We start from the raw sequence: 17,332 nt of genomic DNA on the forward strand, positions 1-17,332 counted from the left end.
ATCTATCTTAACGGTCTTAACAAGGATCAGGAGTAATTTTTTAACAGGTGTCATCCCCCAGCTTATAAAAAGACAACGAATATGCATGCTGTTTGAATATTTCCAGCTTTTTATGACTATAATCATCGCATCCTCTGTGGGATAACGTCACAAATGAAACATCTTAAAAGAGATTACACAAAAAATCCTAAACTTATAAACGTAGCACGCTACCAAAAGTTATTTGTAGGTCAATTATGTGAATCTTTGAATAAATTTTCTCAAAGAAATAGTGTCAACAATGCTAGGCTCCCAGGTTTACCCTCCAAAATATGAATATAATAGTAGTTGAAAAAAAGTTAAGTTCATAAGAAAAATGTCACAAAACATAGTAGAAAGAGAATGGCTACTACCTGCAGCATTAGAGAGTCCTGAGGTTAAATATAGCAGCTTTACTATTTACCAAGAAAATTGGGGAGAGGTAACTTGTTTGAGCCTTAGCTTTCTAGTCCACTGAGTGGAGATAATACCTAACTTACAGTACGTAACAAACATTTAGAACACTTAAGAATTAATTAAAATACACAAACTAGCTAGACAAAGCCTAGAATACATAGTAGTTTCCTTTAAAATAATAGCAATTATTGATAGTATTATTATGCTACTACTGTACATCAAGGAAAATTAAAAAGCAGGATGTTAAAATTCTAATGATTATACACATAAAAAATTTTCTCTACATAGCTACAAAAGAATTAGAAGAGAGAATGAGGGTTTTTAAAGAAAATGAAAGGCCTATAGCTCTAATAATCTCTTTTTAAAAATTTACTGTTTGCTGAAACTTATACGCAAGTAAAAAAAGATATATGCACAAGAAGATTCACTATAGTATACTGTAATCATTGTTTCGTAAATAAAGTTTTATTAAAACACAATCATGTTCATTCAACTATTCCTTTAATTATTGCCTACAGCTGCTTTCATGCTACAATGGCAGAACCGAGTAGTTAAAACAGTGACTATCTGGTCCACAAAACCTAAAACAGTTGCTGGCCCTGTTCAGAAAAAGTGTGTAGACCCCTGACTTAAGCTAACCCTCAAATGATAACAATACACAGGAGTGACATTAACTCAAATATTTTCTCAAATGACACAAATATTCTATTTTAATGTTATTTCTACTTTCACTTTAAAGAAAAATTATTTTAGGGGCTTCGCTGGTGGCACAGTGGTTAAGAATCTGCCTGCCAATGCAGGGGACACGGGTTCAATCCTCGGTCCGAGGAGATCCCACGTGCTGAGGAGCAAGTAAGCCCACGTTCCACAACTACTGAGTCTGCGCTCTAGAGCCCTCAAGCCACAACTACTGAGCCTACATGTCACAACTGAAGCCCATGCACCTAGAGCTCATGCTCCACAACAAGAGAAGCCACAGCAATGAGAAGCCTGTGCACCACAACGAAGAGCAGCCCCCACTCTCCACAACTAGCAAAAGCCCACACGCAGCAACAAAGACCCAATGCAGCCAAAAAATAAATACATTAATTAATTTTCTTAAAAAAAGAAAAATTATTTTAAATATGGTGCTTTATTTTTTTTAAATATGGTACTTTAAATAGAACTTCATATGGAATATAACCACTACAAAATTGTTTTCAGCCATCAGAAATTTCATTGCTGCCCGAGCTCTTGGGTTTCAGATGAACAAGTCCTCGCACCACACTGCTCCCGCCTCGCCTCTCTGCCGCTCCCTCCAGCAGCCCTACCTCAGTCTCTCAGCTCTGCTGCTCATGTTTATGCTATAGAATCGGTCCGTGGTTTAAACCCAAGAATATAAAACACTTTATTCTATAAACGAGCACAGTCAACCAGATACCTTTAAAAGCCCTATATAAAACACCTAACTGCATGTCTTTTGGAAATTTCTACCAAAATAGTAACATTAAAGAATAACTTTACGAGAAGACTGTCAATGCTTAAAAGTCTCCAAACAAAAACAAAATGAGTTAATATGAAATTTAAGCAATAAGTGAATTTTCTTTCAACATACTATTATTAATTGTAAGATATTATTTCTCTCATCACTAGAAAGAAAAAAATGCTGCCAGATAAGCTATGAAATTCCATCAAGAGGTATACTAATTTTACATACATTTAAAATGTAGAAAAATAATGTATCTTAGAATTTAGGAAATACAGTACTACCATAATTAGGTATTACAATTTCAAAGAAAAATAAAATAATTTTCCAGTGATTTTATAGACTAAGTATTTTCTGTAAATTTTCTCTTCCTTTAAAGGACAATCAGTTCTTTCAGAATAAAAAGTTATATACTCAACTAGTATTCTCAAATATTCCTGATGTTAAGAATTACCTATACGACTTACATAAACTATGAGGACCTCACTACTAAAAACATTTTGATTTAAGGTAACTGGTTAGAGCTAGACTGCTACCTCTTTACTGTCGTGAGTATTAAGTCCAAATTATCTCTGATAAGAAACCAGAATAATTTATGTAATATTAAATTAGACTACCAATGCTAATAGTACTTAATAAAGAGGTAAATTTCCTGAAAACCTTTCAAGAGCTACACATTGAATATGTAGTTATGACAACCATTTTAAAGAATTTCTCACAATTTTCAAAATAATTTTATTGTGCAAACATTAAATGGATCAACACCTATGATGGAAGGAGGGGCAATAACATATTTTTCAAATTTTAATAGGTCAAGACTACATACAGTCTTGTAACAGGTCACTATATATTAGCTCACTACTTGTAAGGAAAAAAAATGGCCTACAAAATAGAGAAGTCTATACACTTGTCAGTGTATAACAGTCTGATTGAAAGAGGCTAAACATACCTAATGGAAAAGATATACTGGATGTTAAATACAAAATATGATTAATTACATATCATACCAAAATACTTTTTAAAATCTTTGATAAAAAAATACATTAAAAAACGTCTATCATTGACATTACCAAGGGAAAGTTAGTAAGCAAAATAACAAAGAGCATGTGAATCAATTTAAAGCTACCTAAATTAACCAGTCACAAAAATGAGGGGAGAGGATATAATTACACTATCCCTCTAATAGTTCTAGTAGTCAATGAGTTATGCAATAGTAAATTATTGGCAGGCAGTCTAAAACTGAATGTGTTAGTTCTGTTTTCTATCTTCTCCCAAACTAGAACATCTGAATTTTATTTTTCAAATTTAGTCCTCTTCTGTAATTACAAATGGCAGGCTATAATTTAACATAACAGTAACCTAGAAAAGTCAAAGTGAATACTGACGCTAGGAAACCCTCAAGGAAAGCCCTGAAGTTTTCCATTAATTTTTCTTATAGAATCTGCTTCTGAGCCTTTTAAGTTTCATGCACTTGTAAAGAAGATAAAGACAGAAAACATACAGTGTGACATAATGAATAATCTGTCATATACTGTACTTAAGTTTACTAGAAATATTCAACAAGAACAAAATTATCTTGTTAATATCTTAACCCCGTAATTAAAAAAACTCACATTTCTTTTCCTTAATTTGAAAGTTTACTTGTATTGGTATTTTCTTTTACGGAAGTATTAAGATAATAAATTAGTTTATTAATGACCTTAAAGCTACTAGAGGCCTCTGTGTAAATGCTTAAATCAGAGCAGTGACCTCATTCAGAAGTTATAAAAGTGACAAAGTGAAAGAAGACAAATTAAAAGAAACATTTTGTGAAAACATAGTAAAAAAGAAAATAAGAGGGTGACAGAGCTATTTATATTCTATCTTCAATGTTTAAGCTGTATTACATTTAAAACTTCTCAAAATGTTTTTCAACATGGCTACCACTTATTTGGAGTAGAGGTAGAAACAATTCAAAAAGAACTAAGGTAATTAGAAAATATATTTTTACAAAGGCTATTCAAGTCCAAGCAAATAGAAGATTCTCTTCACTAAAGAGGAAAAACACTTTTCAGGTGTTTGTTATAAGTTAACCTACTTGGTTAATAGAATGTTTCCCTTATAGTTTAAAAAAAGGGGGGGGGGTGTAAAAAGGGAACTAAAACACTAATAGCCCTGATATATAAAAACACTCAATGAATCTCTAACAGGTATTTTTTGGTTTAATGTGTTCAGGATCTTAAACATATTTTAGATCTAAAAATATATCACTCTGGTTGCAATTCAAAAGGGCAATACCAACTAACTCAGAAAATACAAAACTGTTAATATTAACAGGGTCAAAACCTTGCGGGAAGGAGGAGAATGTCATCTTGAGAAACATTCAATAGATCATAACCTGATTATAGATTAGCACAAGTTCTACAAAATGTTAGTTCAGGATTGTCTATATATAAACTGTATCGTAACTGCCACACAACAACATGCTATTTTTATTTTATATAACAGCAAAAAAGTAATGTCTCTGTTATGTTAGGTCTGAATTTAAGAAATAGTGATTTAAAAATAATACTGCTTAAAGTGGCAGATAAACTTTAAGAGAGCTAAATGCTTTAATTCCTACGTATAAGGACACCACCACCAGCTTTTTACTTTCCCCACAAAATAAAAACAACACAGCTGGGTTTTAGTATTTGCCAACGTATTTGAAAACATACTATTTAAATCTACCGATTTTAAGTAAGTTTAAAGAATTTTAATACCACAAAAATAAATGAGAGAGACAAAAAGGTGAATGAGGTAACCTTGCCCTCAAGGCTCTTTATCATATCATTAAAACTATCACTTGTAGAAGTTTTCACTGGCTACATAATGCACTGATAGTTTTAGTTATAAATACCAATTGAAATTTGAAACATTTCTTCACCAAAAGAGGCAGAAGTAGTTCATTTAAATAAATATTCCTGTTTTTCAAATGTGTGAGACTTACCCGTCTTCGACAAAAGGGGAGGCCTTGGGCAATGATGCTAATGCTAAAGATCTTCATCACAGTTTGATGTGGTAGAGGCTCTTTTGCACTTTTAAGATCAACAGGAACCAAGCCATGGTTTAGAGTAGCTTTCCCCGGTTTTGACATTTTAAAACTCCTCTTGGCTGATGAATACTCTCTACATGTAATACAGGCACATTACTAAAAACTCTAACCACCAAATTAAAATATAACTTCCTAATTAAAAAAAAAAAAAAAAAAGGCTGAGAACCCAAGGCCTGCTGCTTTTGTCTTTCAACCTTCTCCTACCAAATGTCCTGACCTGTCTGAGGCTTGGTGAAGTGCAAACTATCCTAGAATAGCCAGGAATTATAAACTACTGAAGTGAAAGCTCCTGCTCCTGCCAGTCAAACAGCTGGTGAACCTCCCATACAAAGTCAGTAATGCGAGGACAACCAAAGCAGGGCTGTGCTGTAGGGTCCCTTTGAAAACTTGTCTAGTGACTAACCTAGGTTAGTGAAAAGTAAACTTTTCTTTACAAAAATCCAAAAGATAAACATTGTATTTTCTCTTAAACATTTATTAAGTCTTCCTTACCCAAATATCAGCATTAATTTTTTAGCAGTGTTTTGAATTATGCTTCAAATTTAAGGACAGCATTTATGCATGCTCAAAAAGTACAAACATATATTTGTTCTATCTTAGATATATTCAGAATGAGCACTGTATCTTCAAGTGTTGGTCTTAAGCATGCTGTCTTTTCCTCTTCAATACGTACCATGCTTTATCTCATACTCACTAAGACATTTAACTGACTCTGGCTCTCTACAGCTATTAATATGCACTGCAGGTTAATCTTACCAGGAGACATTTTAGTTGTTTGCAAATTTCAGTTCAGTCTCTGTAATTCTGAAACAGTGATTCCACTTGAAAGTATCAGTCATGTGACTGATTAAATATATTTAAAAACTCAAGTATTTATAAATGTAACCTGTGATGGGAAGTAATTATAGTAAAATGAATCATAACTAACCAGCTCATCACAAATCCTTAGGTTCTGACTTCTCACCTTAGTGAGATATATCTTCCTAAAACATGGAGACGGAATGTGGTGTACAACTCACTCCTCAAGAACTTTCAGTGGTTCCCCAAGATAAAGTTTGGAGATGAAGACTCCTCAAATGGGCCCCAAACTCACCTAATTCAAATATTTGAATTACCTCAAATATTTCCCTAAATTAACTACTTATGCCAAGTTAATTTTTATGCTACGTTTCATGTCCAAGCCCATGAACTAGAACGTTATGAAGACGATTTTTAAAAAGCCTAATGAGAGAACTGATAGCAGTTTTAATAGATGATAGATAATAGATTGCACTCTCCATTCACAATGCTCAGCTTATTAGTTTGTTCTCTCCTTCTATTCTATCTTCTTCCAATAGCCAGTCATCTCACTTCTCTCTCCTTCCAAGTGCTTTTATGGATTTTTTATAAGTGGGAATTTAAAATGTGATATGGAGAGAGTTGGAAAGGAGAATGTCAGAAATGAGTGATCTCTTCTTTGACTTTGGAGAGATCTGTCTTATTAAATTCACAAAGTGGGTTGCTGGGAAGTAAATCCACACACAAGAAACACCCCTAGTCCTACCATGATGCTACTTTCTTAAAGTATGCCTTACTCTGATTTCATAATTTAAATTGTAGTAGAAAATGCAAAATCATTAAGCAGAGGTGACATTTTTAGTTACACAAAAGTAAACAACTGAATTCCTCCAAAGTAGATATACACATGACCAATAAGTATATGTAAAGATGCTCAGTTTCACTAATAATTAGGGAAATGCAAATCAAAACCAGAATCACACTGTACACCCGTTATTATGGCTATTATTTAAACACACACACACACACACATGTGTTGGCAACAATGAGGAGAAACCGGAACCCTTGTGTACTGTTGGTGAGAATGTAAAGAGACAGGGCTACTGTGAAAAATACAGAGATTCCTCAAAAAATTACTACGTGATCCAGCAATTCCACTTTTGGATATACACCCCAAAGAACCAAAAGCAGGGTTCACACAGATATTTGTACAACCATGTTCCTAGCAGCATTATTCACAACAGCCAAGAGGTGGAAACAACCTTAGTAACCACTGATGGATGAGTGGGTAAAAAAAATGTGGTATGTACACATACAACGGATTATTCAGCCTAAAGAGAAAGAAAATTCTCACACAACATGGATGAACCTTGAAGACACAATGCTAAGTGAAATAAGTCAGTCAAAAAAGGATACATATTGTATGATTCTACTTATATGAGGCACCTCAAGTAAATTTATAGGTAGAAAGTAGAATGGTGGTTGCCAGGGGCTCAGGGGCGAAAGGAATGAGGAGTTAGCGTTTAATGGGTATAGAATTCTTGTTGGAAAAGATAAAAAAATTCTTGAGATGGACAGTGGTAACAGTTGCACAACACTGTAAATGTACTTAATGCCACTGAAGTGTACACTTAAACATGGTTAAAATGGTAAATTTTATGTTATGAGTATTTAATCACAATTTTTAAAAAAAAACTGTTTTAGTAAAAAAGCAAATGACTAAGATACAACCATAACCACTGAAAACCCAACAGAGATCTAGGGATAGGAGAGAGGGTACTGGAAATATGTTAGGTTGATATGGTAGAAGAAGGTGAGACTGATATCTAAAATAACCACATCGCATCTCCCGATCCCTCTCCCTGCCGGCGCCTCCAACGGCAGACCATTCATCAAGAATTTTGTATCCAAGGCCCAAAAGTTTGTTACGGAAGATGATGAATGCTGACATGGATGCAGTTGACGCTGAAAATCAGGTGGAACTGGAGGAAAAAACACGACTTATTAATCAAGTGTTGGAACTCCAACACACACTTGAAGATCTCTCTGCAAGAGTAGATGCAGTTAAGGAAGAAAATCTGAAGCTAAAATCAGAAAATCAAGTTCTTGGACAATATATAGAAAACCTCATGTCAGCTTCTAGTGTTTTCCAAACAACTGACACAAAAAGCAAAAGAAAGTAAGGGATTGATATCCCTTATGTCTTACGGAATTGCTGCTGATCTTTTTTTCTTTAACTTCGATAGATTCCAAAAGTTCTAGTACTTTTGTTTGTGGCTTCACTGAGTATTTATGAAGATAATGTCAGATCTAAGCAAAATTAAGAGCATAACAGAAGACTTCCATGAGTTTGTGTATTATGTTAGTCTATGAAAACATGCAAATGTATTGTAGAGACTTTATAATTAGAAATGCATATATTTATGAAACTTGAAAATGAATGTTATATCAAATTTGCTTTGGTTTATAGGTTTAGCACTGTCTTTTATTATAGGCATAGAGATACAAGAAAATAACCACCGTGTTGTGAAAAAGTGACCAAAATCATGTACTGAATGCACAGCTTTATGTACCCTGTCCACCATCGTGTGCCTCTTCTCCGTTTGCTTTCTTCCCATTTTCCTTCCCTTAAGGAAAAAACTGGTTTCACCTTTGTAAAAACTAATTTCAGTAGTTAATCATCTGGGAGAGTAGCCAGAACTCTGTTGAAACCTAACCAAAATAAGATACTTTCTCAGTTAGGGTTTATTTGCTTAGTAATAAGATAGTTGGTTTCTCTTTAATCAATTGAAAATGGGGCCTGTAAAAATGAAGATTTTTCTTTGAAATTGAATTATCGTATTGGGAAGATTTGTTGTTAAAAACTTCCTTTGCACAAAATAACCCACGTAGTATCTGAAAAGATGAGCTCAGGTTGTGTGTTTGAAATAGAAAATTTTGAGGAAAAATAGAAATAGGGTGGGAAAAGTACTTGGTAAGTGCTTGTAACCAACTCCACGTTTTTACTCCAGATTTGTGTTATCTCTGGCACAGATTAGATTTTGGAGGGAATATATAAGAAAAAGGATTAAGTTTGGCTAACCTTATGTAAACCACACCTGGAAGAGAATAAAGATTGATCTCAGGTTTATTTATAGCACCAAGCAGATCAACTTTGCAAAGTCCCTTAAGAGTGTATTAATATCAGAATCATGAATAAAATGGGAGAGTTTTGGGCTTCCTAGGTGGCGCAGTGGTTAAGAATCTGCCTGACATTGCAGAGGTCACAGGTTCGATCCCAGCTCCAGGAAGATCCCACATGCCACGGAGCAACTAAGCCCGTGTGCCAAAATAAAAAAAAAAAAAAAAAAAAAAAAAAAAATGGGAGAGTTTTACATGTATACTAATTGATGCTTTCTCAGTATTTTATCTCACTACTTCTCCCAGAAATTTTCTGTAAACCCAGCTACTGGTTTGGAGAGTTTTAGTCATTTAACAGTTTTTTAAAATTTAGTTTGTAGATTCCATTTGGTAAGGAAATCAGTATCAGAAGTAATATTAAGATGTTAAATAGGAAAAGAGATCCACTAATATAGTTTATGGTTATTAAATTTAGGCTAATCATGGAATAATCTTATGTTTATTGGTGTAAGATTTGATGACTTTAGCTGTATGAATATATAATAGTCATACTGCAAACATTTTGCATCCCTTTGTGACCTAATTTTCAAACATTTAAAATTGTGTTGCAGCTGCTTTGCTGTTTAATAAAAACCTGTTTCAAAAAAATAAAAAATAAAAAAATAAAATAAAATAAAATAACCACATCTACCGCCTCACTAGACTACTTGCCACCTTGCAGAATGAATGTCTCTAGTCTCAGCATCTCCTCTGGTGCTCACTTTATTCCTTAACACAAGTCTAATCTTTTTTTTTCTTTTCTTTTCTTTTTTTGTATAATATAACCTTCAGTCATATTGTGTCTGTTTCTCCTTATGAGAAAAACTCCTTTGCTGAAGTAGCTCCTGTGGAATGCCCCCCTTCCAAATTACTATCAGTGTCTACTTTGGTAATATTACATATAGTTTTAGGCAGACTGACATTCTTCATTCTCAAAAAAATTCTGTCTCAGTGATATCTTTGAAATCAGTTAATTAACCCCTCAAAAGCCATTCCTCAGAACCACGTAGAAGATATAATTTAAACTATGTGTTATTTCAATCCAGAGAAATTAGAAGAGCATACTACATTTCACAAATTTAACATATCTGTAGAGAAAAAAAAAAAATCAAACAGATCAACTCCAATTCTGACTTTCACTTAATAAAGATAACCATACTGAAAATTAGTTTTCATTTTTATATTTAAAAGCCCTCAAAGAACTTTATAATTGTATGTATTTACATGTAGATAGTTTAAAGATAAGGATGATATGAACCTCTCTAATCTTCTTGGAGTCTAATCCTAAAGCAAGAGAGGGGGAAGAGATTTGGAACTGAAAAGAATTTGGACTGGGAAAATTAAAACTAAAATAAACAGTGCTCATTTTACTGCTTATGAGAGGACAGAAATTATTATGAAGTAAAACTAGTTTTCCATTTTTAAGAAACTATTTATGGGAACAATAGGAGTGAAAATTAAAGCAGTTTTGATATTAACTGTTGTGTTTTACACTAGATACCAAGTTTTGATAAACACAAAGTGGTGACATTCTAATTCAACTCAATTTCTTAAATCAGTAAGTCGCTGCCCTCAACTGGATAGTACAGAGCATTGCAACTCAAGCAACACTAAAATTATGTGTCTACAATGATATACTTTTGTAAAAGAGACATTATTAGTGGTTGAGCAAAGTGAGTACTAATTTCCAAACTAATGAGTTTCATCTTTTTTTCTGAGGATTCAAGTTAATAGTACTTCTAAAGCGATGTTCTAAATCAGCATGGAAACATTCAAAATACAAACTCTTCAAATACAGAAGAAAACCCTAGTCAATGAGGGAAATTATAGACAATGTGTAGGAAAATCCCATTGCTAATATTTTAAAATGCAGCTAGTTCTATGTGTTCAAGGAAAAATAAAATCTTAGTCTCAATTATCCTTTTGAAAGCATTTAAGATAATCTTAATTATTAACACCCCACCCAAACTGAGACTTTTCAAAACAGACAAGCTCTTTTTAAGATGATATCAATAAATATTAAGGGAGTATAATACAGTAGGTAGGAATGTTGATGCTGGCGTCAAACTGCCAGAGTTCAAAGCCTGGTTCTACCACTTATTAGTGGTATGTCCTTAAGGAAATGCCTCTGTGTCTCAATTGCATCTATATAGAACCTACCTCACAGGATAGTTATGAGGATTATATCAGTTAATCTAAGTGAAATACAAAGAACAATGCTTCACATTTTAAGTGCTCAATACTCTTAGCTGCCATTACCACCACCACCACTGTCAGGATAAAAAAAAATCACATAGAGCTTTGTAGATTACATTTCAACCTTAAAAATCACTAAGAAAGCAAGCAAAGATGCAATATCCACCTATAACAACTTTGGAGTATAATATTTTAAAACACAATCATCTACAAGTTTTAGAAAGACTTCCTAAATTCTGTCAAAATTTTTATCTAAAAATTAAGTTGTAGCATCTTAGTAGTTGTGTCTTGGCATTTTAGGATTTTAGATATCACTGAAGAAGAACTCAACATTGGGGAACTTGAGATAAAGAGATCGCTATACAAGATACTCTGCCTGCTAACCAGTCTCTTATTTTTTTTCCTCTAAAATTTTGCATTAGTCAAAGATGATTACATATGAATGCTACATGTAACAAAGTATCACCAATATAGTATTTAAAAAATGTATTACAGTTTCATACACTCCAATTCTCTTACAATAACAATGACAACTACAGCAGTTTATTCTGGATTTCTACCGTTTCTTTCATTCATTATTATACAGAAGGCTAGGATTTAAGTGCTCCAGATCAAAGGCCACTGCATATGAGCAGCATAAAGATTTTCTATTTTTCATAAAACTACTCTTGATTCAGCTAAAACAAATCACTTGGAAGATACAAGTTTACCTACAAGTATTTATAATTTTGTACCAAAAGACTAACAGCATACACCATTTAAACTCAGTACTATTTATTACTTCCACGAATTTAAGCAACAGGTGACTTACTCTTTTGTAGGAACAGAAAAATTCAGATTCTAAAAATTAACACCACTACCAAAGTGAAATAAATCAGAATCGATATCCTTCCAAGATGAAAATATGGTATTATAAAGCATGATCATTTATTCTGGGACATAGAGTGAGACAGATTACTCTCTGTATCTAAGTCATTGTTTTTAGTCTTTCCTAACACCTTAGATACCAAAGTGTTAAAATTATCTCCCTAGTACAAACAATTCATGTACAAAGGTACAGCAATTTAAAAACAGAGAAAAATACTGATGAATCAAGAAATTAAGTTCTTTGCTTAATGACAGTCAAGCGTGTATTACAAACAACAGCAAAAAAAAAAAAAAAATCCAAATAACATATTGTTACTTCAATTGTAGAAATAAAAAGTATGATTAAATTTAGTATGAAAGAAAAATTTAAATATATGGCATTCCTCTTAAAATTTGATTATTCATAAAAGGCATATAAGTCAAATGAATAGAAACGTTTTATAAAAATTAAAATCACACACAAAACAATTCCTTAAAAAGTTCTGAAAGACATTTAAATGCTCAACGTATTCACTAAGAAAGATTACAACTTCCAATTATAACGTATTTAAGATATTACTCATATATTCATGTAAACACTGAATGGGTCACAACTTATTACTGTACTTCCTTCCTTCTTTATCCAGGGACTCAGCATAGCCCCTGGCTACTTAAGAGGAATTAGCCTGGGTTCTAAAACAGCACATACAGTTTATTTGTGTTATAAAAATGTGACCTGGTAATTACACATTTGCAAAATAAAAGTGTTACATATATACATATATGCATAGCATTTTCAAAATAAGAATGTTACAATATCAAGTTAAGTAAAGTAATGGAACTGTTTTGATTTATATAATCAAGGTCTGATTGCTGGACATTTAGGTTATTTCCAAATTCTGTTGGAAAATTCCAGTTATTTTTTAAAAATTGGCTGAAAGTAAAGTTATAAGGTAAAAAGTAAAGTATTTTAAAAAACTCAAAAAGTCCTTAAAAATTAAATATGACACCACCGCACAGTACCCTAGAAATTCCATGACTCAAAACCACCATTTATCAACTTATTTACAATTAAATTCATTTACAATTAAATTATTCTTGACTAAACTATAGCCTCAATCAACTTTCAGCCAGATTACCTAGAATTAATACTCCAGGTAAACTTACCAGTATACAAAAAAGATAGGGTGGATTTTAAGTTCTAGTTTCAGCTTTACCACTAACCAGTGACCTTAAATAAGTCTCTTAAGTTGTTTCAGATTTCAGATTTCTAGAATGAGGAATGAGGAGGTTGGACAAAATGAGAATGAAGTCCCTTACAGCTTTAAGAATATATATATTACAGTTCTAATAGCACCAAGTATAGCACCTTCTTGTTGGACTGCCAATTTGGTGACCCTTCCTTTATTATAGTTTAGTAAGTAGTTACAGTTTTACAAAATATATCCAAACAAAATCCACTGCTTCATTTGTGTGTATACCTTCAAAAAGTTACAGGCATAAATGATTTTTTAAAACATGACTTTAAAAGATGAAATTTAAGAAAAGGATCTCAGAATTTTTCTGATTCAATATTATTCTATAATATTTTTAACATATTTTTCCTTTCCTATTTACCACAGTAGCATAAACAGTGACATTCAGAGGATATCTGATTTTTTTTAAAAGAGTAAACTTTGGACTTTATTTCCATATTTTACCTTAGAACTTCAGTTGTTAATAACATAATGATACTTTTCCTCACTTTCATTAAACATTTTAAAGAAATATTTATGAGAAAACAAAAATCCGACTATTGAACTGAATCTTTTAAGTATTTTAGAAATGCCCAGTATGAAGTCCTCAATGACTATAACATGACTTGCCTCAAGATTAAGTTTAACTCTTACAGTCTGTGCTGGGTTACCCCAGCTGTTAGATGGGTCTCACACAGCTGCTCTCCAAGAATTTAGCAGATGATTATTATAGTTACACCTTTAAGTCAACAATGACAAAAATGACATAGTAATTAAAAGTATTTCAATCATGCAGAAGCCTCCTGTGATGACAGAGTGATTTAAAAGCAATTTAATTTTCCACAATTCTCAAAATAAAATTTAAGTGTAAGAAAGAAGACAAAAACTTCTTTAATGTCAGTTTTTTAAGGTCCATGATTTAAGTTACTTTTATGAACAAGTTTAAGCATAAAAGTTTCATTAACCTTTCAGTTAAACTAAATACAATTTATCAATCATTTATTTCTCTTATAAAAATTCTGAAAAGTGTTACAGGCCAGGGAGTAATAAATAAGGACATAATACTAACCATTCCTTTAAAGCACAGTAAGTAATGTAGGTGGTTTTCTTCCTACACTTTACAAAAAACTAAACTAAGCTATAAGTCAGAAAGTTCACCACATTGATGGCTTAACACATTGTAGGAATGTATCCTATAAAAAATAAATAGAAATGTAAGATATTTGACAGTGTTAACAATTTAAGAAAGTAAATAGTAAGGAGGGGGGAGATAATTATATTCCCTACACTGCTGAGTTTTTGATGCAGATATAAGTAAAAATCAATTATTTTGAGTAAGGTGAACATAGTTTCACAACTTCAATTATATAATTTTCAGGAACACGCAAATGAGATTTAACAATATTCACTGAATAATTTATCCACTATAAACATTCATTTGTCAATATTCACTTCAGCATCAAATTTAAGTACAGAATTACTCTGAGCATAGAAAATACTTTAATATAGAATTAAGCTAAAGAAAATACATATTTAGTGTCTCATTCTTAGATAGGCTGACGGTTGATACTAATGGCCTTTTTACATTGTCAAAATTACATACTCCACAAAATATACCATCTGATAAATGGTGTATTTTATTAATTTTATAGCTGAAGTTTAAATTAAACTGACAGTCCAAGTTTTCATTCTTTCCAATAAAAATAACACTGTTTATCAAAAAAGATTAATAACAAAGAAAAAACAAAACTCAATCCCTATAATTCTTGATTATGCCGGAAACAGAAAGCTCTCAGGATGGAAGGAGGAAGTCTATGGATGGTATGAGACTATTAGAGATCAATAGGAGATATACAGGAAGTGTGCAGCTACAGGGCTTAGAAAAAGCATATTATTTCAGATTGGTACAATGATATGAGGGAAGGATAAAACACTGACAGGGTTCCTAGTAGATCATGATTTCTTTCACTTAAGTATCATGACAAGACTGTGAGGTATCACCAGTCTACATTTTAAAGAATTACATAAGATACATATATATGAAATCTGTTTTAATGAGCCTGATTTTTGTAAAGTACAAATGAAAAACAAAAACAAAAAGTTATAAGAGCAAAGATACTATGACCTCCTATAGCAAATTTATTTCTCAAAAATGGTTACAGCAATATCGTCCATCTTCGCATGCTATTCTTACAATGTATTGCGACACTCCTTCCACTGAGAAGTGAGTCTGTTTCAACCAAGACAGAATGCGACTTCTGAGGCTAAGTCATAAAAAGGAGATTCCATTTCTACCTTGCTTGTTGGAATACTCACAAGTTAGCTCTGTTGTAAGCAATCTGATTGCCCTGAGGCCAACTAACCCAGGTAAAAAGACCATATCTGGGTAAGTCCTGAGACTACAGGAAGAGGAAAAGATTTTTGGCTAGATCCTAGCTAGCTGTTCTAGACGCCTGGTGCTCTACCTCCAGCCACCATCTGACTGCAACCCCAAATCAACGATGCCCAAGTGAGTCCTTCTAAATTCATAACCTACAAGAACAATGAGACATAATAAAATAATTGTTGCTTGTTATAATCATAAAGCTTTGAGGTGACGGTTAGATGGCAATAGATAACTGAAACATCTTACAAAACAAGGAGCTCCAAGAACACTGGTTTACTATTGTAATATGATTAAGTAGTCATCCTAGTAGAGTATTAACTTCAAAAGTTAACAAGAATGGGAAAGATAACAGGTGAACTAGAATGAAAACTTAAATGAGTAGGTATATTTGGAGGCTGGCAAAAGCTTTGGTGACAAATTCCCACCTTGATAATACCCATTAGAAATGTGGTGTTTAGCAAATCTCTGGCCATTTTAATAATAAATGTGACAAACTGTTACATATTAGTTTGACTTGGATCTACGTCCAAACTAGATTCATATGTGACAAATAAAGGGAAAATCAACTTATTTTTGCATTTCCTACAGTCATGCCATTATCTTCATTCTAAGCAAACTCAAATGATTAGAGGAACACGCAGGTAAAACAAAGGAGAGAAATGGGTCAGGTTTAAGGCCTGGAAAGGCCATTTAAAAGATGCAACTGATTGTTGTCATGTAAGCACAGGAGCCCAGTAAGGACAGACAGTCCACGTTTGCAAAAGAAGAATCAACATTTTTATGTGAACTATCCAGATTTTTAAGTGTTGGCAACATATTTAAATTTGTTTTAAAAAAAAGTATATATAAGATACTACCTTTTCCGGAGTAAAGAAGCATAAAAACATAATAAAGATTAAACATAAGATTAATCTTTTCTATACCAGTTAACAGAATGAAATAAGAAATAAACCAAAAAACTGAAACTTTAAGTGATAAACACTACAGATGCACCTCAGCATATTTAATTTTTTTCACTCATTAGACCCTAAGACAGATGGCAGTATATTGGTAAGTACAAACAATTCATTCTTGACAATTAAATTTATAATGTTGACATATGAAACCAACATCTATAGCTAAGCAAATGAATGACTCTTGGCACTTAGTTCCCAAATTCAGTTCCCAAATCAATTTTCTTCATACTTCCATTTCCCACTTGCATCTGATTTCAATAACTAGAAACTGCCATTTAAGACCAACCAGAAACAGAAAAAAAGCATTTTTCACTTTGAAAGTAAAGTATCTTCTAAAAGCAACTGCTATTCTAAAGCACAGAAACTACCTTTAATAACAGCATCAGCAAAACTACTGAACAGAAGAACATGGTACATTACAAAGAAATAAATTCTTTTCTGGACCTCCCTCCCGAGCTTATACATTGTTTTTAGCCCTGATGATCTATGAAAATAATCATCATTCTTCTATTTATATATCATATAATTAGGGGTTAAGGTTTATATACAAGGTGCTACTCTGACAATAATTCTTATTATCAGGAGCAATAGAGTTAATATCCTACATCAGATGCATCTAGTAGCTCATACCAACACTTTACAAACTGTTCGCTAAAATAGGTCCTAAGTAGAGATCATTTTAACTTGACTGAAACTATTCTTCCATTTGTAAAGACTGCTTTCATTTGTTTATAATAACCTCAACTACGAAAAACGTGGCTATCTTCTACAGTATCAAGTAGTAATTCTAGAATTTCTACAGAA

At 32.6% G+C, this 17,332-nt stretch overlaps 2 protein-coding genes across 5 annotated transcripts in view; one reads left to right on the forward strand and one right to left on the reverse strand.

Annotated features, from left to right (window-relative positions):
* Positions 1–17,332, reverse strand: part of FBXW7 (F-box and WD repeat domain containing 7) — a 204,140-nt gene that overhangs the window by 55,867 nt on the left and 130,941 nt on the right. Inside the window, exon 2 of one of the 4 annotated variants that reach the window (XM_057726414.1) lies at positions 4,869–5,046. The exons of the other annotated variants lie outside the window; for them this stretch is intronic. Within the exon in view, the coding sequence (XP_057582397.1) occupies positions 4,869–5,046 (178 nt within the window). The remainder of the gene's footprint in view (positions 1–4,868; positions 5,047–17,332) is intronic. 4 annotated transcript variants of the gene reach the window in all.
* On the forward strand, positions 7,589–8,953 carry LOC130847981 (short coiled-coil protein B-like; the record flags this gene model as incomplete). The annotated part of the gene is made up of 1 exon (XM_057725757.1): positions 7,589–8,953. A coding segment is annotated over one exon (345 nt), but the record flags the coding sequence as incomplete, so codon positions are not given.

Source organism: Hippopotamus amphibius, chromosome 3, assembly GCF_030028045.1.
Source record: "Hippopotamus amphibius kiboko isolate mHipAmp2 chromosome 3, mHipAmp2.hap2, whole genome shotgun sequence".
NCBI classification, from domain to species: Eukaryota; Metazoa; Chordata; class Mammalia; order Artiodactyla; family Hippopotamidae; genus Hippopotamus; species Hippopotamus amphibius.